This window comes from Triticum urartu, chromosome 4A (genome assembly GCF_056163025.1).
Source record: "Triticum urartu cultivar PI428250 chromosome 4A, HENAU_Tu73, whole genome shotgun sequence".
Classification (NCBI taxonomy): domain Eukaryota; kingdom Viridiplantae; phylum Streptophyta; class Magnoliopsida; order Poales; family Poaceae; genus Triticum; species Triticum urartu.
The window spans coordinates 595,009,469-595,016,203 of NC_141876.1; the positions used below are offsets into that span (position 1 = coordinate 595,009,469).

Consider the following 6,735-nt stretch of genomic DNA (forward strand, 5'->3'; position numbering starts at 1 on the left):
ATCATATACGTAAACCAAAACAACTATAACATGAGCAGCTTGACATCTCCACTCCAATGGGGCGACAGAGCACAAAGAACGTAGCTCCCGGAGGACACGAATCCAGACGCCATGGTACATCCGACCCATAATAAAAGTCTGACTCTTCGACAATGACCTAAGATTGGGACACAAAAGAGCAATGGAACTAGAAATGGTATCCCACCGGATCTTTAGAAATACACGGGGAGATGTTTCAAAAAAAAATACACGGGGAGATTGAGGGAGACGCAAAATGCAACAAGCAACCGCTGAGAACGAATCAAACGACGACATGGGAATATATTACTCCGGGTAAGGAATGTGAGGCAGCTCGGAAGGAATCACTATGGAAGAGCAAAGCCTCTCCTTCTGCCCTGCTCTCTCTTTCTCCGCTGCTACGGCCGCTCCTGGATGAAAAGGAGCAAAGCTGCTAGAGAGGGAGCTCGTAGTTGGGTGGTCTACGAGTCTCGATGTAATTTACATTACTTCTAGTACTACTGTTATTTATACTATCATTATGTTCGATGAATAGATCGAAAGTTTTTTTAAAAGAAAATTGGTTTGTCTTGAATAATCGCGCTCGACAATTTTGCTCCAGAAATATCTACGTTGGGTCGCTATCTTCTCCCGGTGAAAATTATCCTCAGGCTCAGCCAGAAAAAAGAAAATGTCGGGATCATCAGATCGCGCTGCCCACCCCAGACAGCATAGCACGTCTGCTTCATCACGCCGTCAGCCACAGCGGCGACACTTCTGGAAGTGGATGTGGATCTGATGCTCACGCAGCCACACGACCAAACCCAATTTTCTTCTATTATTTCCCGCTGTAAAATCCGCCGGGTTTATCCACTCCCCTTTCCCCGCACGCACGCAGCACCGGCGAGTAATCGCCCGCCATGGCTCGCCGCGCCGACCTCCACCTCGCCGCCCTCCTCCTACTCCTGCTAGCCGCCGCGCCCGCGCTCTCCTCCGCCGCGGCCGGCACCATCGTCTTCACCACGCTCGGCCGCAGCCGCTACGCCTTCGACATCTACGCCCTCCCGCTCGCCCCCTCCCTCTCCCTCCCCGCCTCCCCTTCGACAGAGCTCCGCCTCACCGACGGCGCCTCCGTCAACTACAACGGCAACTTCGCGCCCTCCTCCGACGCGCTGCTCTTCGTCTCCGAGCGCAACGGCTCCCTCAACATCTACCTCTCCCCCGCCCCTCCCTCCTCATCCCGCCGCGAGGCGCTCGAGGTCGGCGATGGGGACTCCTCTCCGCCTGCGGCCCCGACGCCGCTGCTGCCCTGGGACCCCGTCGCGCTGCGGGACCGCCCGGCCCTCACCCGCGACGGCTCCCGCCTCGTCTACGTCTCCACCGCCGTCCCCGCGGCCGCCCCGCGCCGGAGCTGGGCGGCCGTCTACGCCACCCACCTCCCCTCCGGCCGGGCCACCCGGCTCACCCCGCCCGGCCTCGCCGACTTCAGCCCCGCCGTCTCGCCCTCCGGGGACTGGACCGCCGCCGCCTCCCCCGGCGAGGCAGGCTGGGCCGGCGAGGTGCAGGACCTCCGCACCGACGTCTACGTCTTCCGGACCGACGACGGCTCCCGGCGCACGCTGCTCGTCAAAGACGGCGGCTGGCCCTGCTGGGCCGACGACGCCACGCTCTTCTTCCACCGCCGGGACAGCGACGGCTGGTACGGCGTGTACCGCGCCAAGGTCGAGGTCTCCGATGACGGGCTCCTGGCGGCGGCCTCGTCCGTGGAGCGGATCACCCCGCCGGGGTTCCACGCCTTCACGCCCGCCGCGTCGCCCGGGGCGCCGGGGCTCGTCGCGGTGGCCACCAGGCGGCCCGGCTCGGACTACCGGCACATCGAGGTGCTCGACCTGAACGCCGGCGCCGAGAACGCCGCCTACTTCGAGGTGACCAGGCCCGTGGCGCCGCGCGCGCACCACTTCAACCCGTTCGTCTCGCCGGACGGCGCGCGCGTCGGGTACCACCGGTGCCGGGGCAGCGGGAACGGGGACTCGCCGCTGCTGCTGGAGAGCCTCAAGAGCCCGGCGTCGGAATCGCTGTTCAGGATCGACGGGTCGTACCCTTCCTTCTCGCCGGACGGCAAGAGGATCGCCTTCGTCGGGCTGCCGGGGCTGTACGTGGTGAATTCCGACGGCTCCGGTGGTCGCCGTAAGATCCTCTCCGGGAACGCGTTCCCCACGTCGTGGGACTGGAAGAGGAAAGGGGTGATCTACACCAGCATCGGGCCGGACTTCGCGAGCGAGAGCACGGAGGTGGACGTGGTGGCCGTGTCCCTCGGCGATGAGCACGGCGGCGACGGCAGCATCTCTCAGGTTTCCATCAAGAAGCTCACAATCGGAGGCGAGAACAACGCGTTCCCGTCCCCGTCGCCGGACGGCAAGTGGCTGGTGTTCCGGTCGGGGAGGTCCGGGCACAAGAACCTCTACATCATGGACGCGGAGGACGGCGAGGCCGGCGGCATCCGGCGCCTGACGGACGGCCCATGGACCGACACCATGTGCAACTGGTCGCCGGACGGCGAGTGGATCGCCTTCGCCTCCGACCGGCACAACCCGGGGGGCGGCAGCTTCGCCATCCACATGGTGCACCCGAACGGCACCGGGCTGCGGCGGGTGGTGCACAGCGCCGACGGCGGCAGGACGAACCACCCCTGGTTCAGCCCGGACTCCAAGAGCATGGTGTTCACCTCAGACCTCGCCGCCGTGTCCGCGGAGCCCATTTCGAACCCGCACCACTACCAGCCCTACGGCGAGATCTTCACCATCAACATCGACGGCTCGGGGCTCCAGCGGCTCACGCACAACTCGTTTGAGGACGGCACGCCGTCGTGGACGCCGCACTTCCTCGAGCCCCGGGACGTCGGCGAGACGCTGCGAGCCTCCGGGAGCTGCGCATTCCAGGACTGCCACTGGCTCAGCATAGAGGATGATGCCCAGCCTGCAAGTGTTGCCCTTCGCTATGCCCATGGTAGCAACAAGATCGGCTGCTAGAAGGAAGCTGTGTCCTGATGATACCAAGGAGAGCATGTCTGTGCTGTATATATATGTTTGCCCTGCCTGCATTCTGCTTAATAACTACTGTGCCTGTATTTGGTCAGGAATAAGGCCATGAAAAGTGAGGCCATGTTCAGGCAAATATGAACCAAATTGCCATTGGGATATGTATGTACTATATGATGCTATGTCCACTTGTTAATTTGTAGCAAGAGAACTGTGGTTTGAAGCAATTCTACAACAATTCTATTGCTGACTCTGACTGTCAAGTAGCGCATACACTGGGAAGAACAGAGGCAAGATCATAAACAAAAATTCAACTCTACAGGCTAACAAGAATTCATCTTATCTTACAATCATACACACACTACAAACACCGATATAACTCACGCGGACCAAGCAATATCTCATAGGCTTCTGCTGCTCCAGGGGCTCTACCGACGATCTATCTAGCAAATGACCTTCGCCACCATACCTGGAAGGCTCGGCTAAGGTTCGGGCATTCCGCACCCCTAGACGCGAAGCACTGGAACCACTCCTCGAATAGGCTCTGCTGCTCCCGGAGTGGGAGGGTGAGAAGGGCTTGCCCCAGGCTATCCTCCAGCGCTCTCACATCCAGCCCTTTGGAGCACCTTTGAAGCCAGCCGAAATCGGTTAACATCGGCATGAACCATCCCCGGAACAGTTGGCTCCTCAGATCGCTGGGGCACTGCACTTTCCCTTGCCCGAGCGCGATGAACACGCCCGCTGATATCCGGCTCAGCTCGTACCTGAACATCGGTGACGCTTGCTCGTGCATCCTGATGAGATCGTCTTGCCCGGCCCACAGCACGACGAAATTCTCTGCCATATCATTGTTGACCAGGATCTCAAATAGCCAGCTGAGGTTCTCACTTTGCTTGCTCACTCTCTCAATCATGGGTTTATTGTGCCTAATTTTCAGTGCCTGGCCTGTGCCGCATTTCGGATCCAAGTCTTCCTTAAAAAGTTCTACCAGCAAGTTAAGACACGAACAGCAAATCTGGTAGAGGCTCCTTTTGTTTAATCCGGACAAATCCTTTTGATACACTGAGCTTTTGCTTAGAAGACCATTGATCAAAGACTGCATATCTTTTCTTGCACTGTTGTTTGTGCTGCTGGTGACAGATTGGATGAGCTGACCGGTCAGGTCTTCCGAGCTGCTAGACGGTTGTGTTTGCAATCTTGCCAGTACATCTTTTGATAACGCTTCATCGAAAGTGCATCTAGCAAAGAGGTGCTTTAGCTTCTCTTCCTCATTCTCATTCCACGGAACTGCTTCAATGTACTCCAAACATGATCTGATTCCTTTGTCAAACATAATCGAGGAAGCCACCTGTAATTCAAATTTAAAAAAACATTTATCAGACCCGTTGTGAGAAGCTACCAAAACTGTGCTACAACTGCAGACCCAATCCGTAATTGGTATCACTATGTAAAAATGGAGAACACTGGGCAATAGTGTGTTACAAGAGGTTCAATATAAACAGCATGCAGAATAATTAAAAGACCAACCAATGTGTCATGGAATAAAGGCAATTTGTCCAAAGTTAACATAATTTGTCATCATAATATATGCTGCAACCATTCTGTACCAATTTCAGTACCACCAAAATTAACTCTGCTGATGTTTCCATCTTGATCAGAGCCTTTATGTTGTCGTGCTGTCATACTACTATCAATGGGCTGACTTCAGATCCATGACCACACTACCCGCACACACATATTATTGATTTGTCCTCCCATAATTACACTGAATAGATAGGACCACGATAATGGCTGATTAGGTAGACAATGTTCCATGTAGAAGAATCAATTCTTCCATTTAATTCACTAGCCAAGAAGTGAAAGCACTAGCTAACTATGAATTACTTGTTGGTTGGTTTCACACTCCCATCTGTCCAAACCTAGCTTATCTGGATACATTTGTTTGGCGTTGTACGGTCACCACGCGACAACTGAAGCGCCTGCACAGCTAACTTGCGCCCATGGCCTTAAGGTGGCACTTGTATTTCTCAATAAGACATACTGGTCTATGCTTTATGGGCACTATAATCCCAAAGAAGTTGTATGGCTTGCACCAGCAAAATTGTCGGTATAACTCCAAGCATAACAAATGTGGCTTCGCACGAACCGCGTATGACGTAATATCGATGCAATTCCGGTGATTTCGACGCAGAAAGCGAGGTTCAGTTTCCACCGTTACGACAGGCTAAAATCCAATAACATGTGCATCTATCTAGTATAGTTACTAATAGAGTAGTTAAACATGACCATCAATCATCAAGCTCATAAAACTTCAAGGAGGCCAATAAATTTGCACTGTACTAAACCTGCAACGTGCTGTCACCCTCGCACAAACACCATCTGTGCAACCACACGGCCACCACGGTATACCTATCAGAACTGAACTGTACAGCAAATAGTAGGAAAGGATGCGCATCTCATTCTCACCTCGAGGACGGCGATGGCCCGCGAGACGCCGGCCCTGGCGAGCCAGCGCGGCGCGTCGGCCTGGAACATGAGCTCGACGGCGTCCCTGAAGGCGGCGACGTTGTCGACCCCGTCGACCTCGATCCTCCTGGCCCCGGCGGCGGCGTTGGGCTCGGGCGCCATGGCGGCGAAGAAGGCGCTGCTCCCGCAGAGCACGGCGGAGTCGAGGTCCATGACGACGACGCAGCCGCCGTCCCTGCCCCGGAGGCAGAGCCTCAGATCCAGCCCGTCCCCCTGGCCCTCCTCCTCCTCCTCCCGCACCGCGACGAACGGGGCCATCGGCTGCTGCGGCTCCGGGTTGTGTGGTTGCGGCTGTGGGTAGGGCTGGTCGGTGGGGGTGGGGGTCGGGATGGGCGGGTGGGCGTCGGGGTCGATGGGGGAGACGCGGCCCGGGGAGAGGATCCGGCGCGGGTAGTCGATGAGGCCCGCCAGCTTGGAGGAGGGCGAGCCGTGGAAGGAGGAGGGGGATTTCGGCGGCAGCTGCTTCCGCGGGCCCTCGCCGCCGGTGCACACAGATCCTGCTGCTGGTCCTTGCGGCGCGGCGGCGTGGGAGAGGGTGCGGTGGGGGAGGCGGTGGTCGGGGCTGGGCGGGACGCCGGCGAAGGAGCAGCACCAGCCGGCGACGGGGCCGCGGCGGCGGAGGTGGCGGGCGGCGTGCTCCGCCATGCGCAAACGAATGGGATGCGGCGCGGGGGATCTAGGGCTGGGGGGAGAGTGAGGGCGTGGCCACCATTGGGGGTGAGATCGGTATGGAGGTGGGGGAGCAAGGCAAGGCAAGTGTGGTGTGGTGGCCACCGCGGAGGTAGCGGAGGAGAATAATTGCTGCGGTGCGGCGGGGCCGATGGGATGGGATGAGATGGGCCGGGCTGGACTGGGGCCGGCGCCTCGGAATGAACACGAACCTACTACTCCGGCGGTGCGGCGCGGATCCGCTGCGGCCGATGGATGGATGGCCCTGTGGCTGTGGGTGTTGCCTCGCGCCGAGCGGAGGCGTGGCTGGCCTTGTGTGGCGGCGGGACCGGCTGGAGATGGGAGTGGAGTGGCTCTGTGCGTGCTTTCCCGTGCCGTGCGCTTAGCAGAGGGATTTGCCTGTTTTTAGCAGACCACAGGGTTTTTTTTTTACCGGGTAAGCAGAACAGAGGTTACCAACAGGAAAAACACTACAGAGGCCGCGAAAAGGAAAGGATAGTGAAAA

General features: G+C 57.8%; 2 protein-coding genes across 2 annotated transcripts; one reads left to right on the forward strand and one right to left on the reverse strand.

Moving 5' to 3' along the window:
* The first annotated feature begins 757 nt into the window (after window positions 1-757).
* LOC125553089 (DPP6 N-terminal domain-like protein) lies at window positions 758-3,285 on the forward strand. The gene has a single exon (XM_048716847.2). The coding sequence runs from the start codon at window positions 918-920 to the stop codon at window positions 3,024-3,026; it is 2,109 nt and encodes a 702-aa protein (XP_048572804.1). The 5' UTR covers window positions 758-917; the 3' UTR covers window positions 3,027-3,285.
* A 49-nt stretch (window positions 3,286-3,334) lies between these two features.
* On the reverse strand, window positions 3,335-6,343 carry LOC125553090 (PRLI-interacting factor). Its single transcript, XM_048716848.2, has 2 exons — window positions 5,502-6,343; window positions 3,335-4,383 (listed from the first exon to the last, which is right to left on the reverse strand). Exons 1-2 carry the CDS (start codon window positions 6,204-6,206, stop codon window positions 3,475-3,477), a joined length of 1,614 nt encoding a protein of 537 aa, XP_048572805.2. The 5' UTR covers window positions 6,207-6,343; the 3' UTR covers window positions 3,335-3,474.
* Window positions 6,344-6,735: the final 392 nt, after the last annotated feature.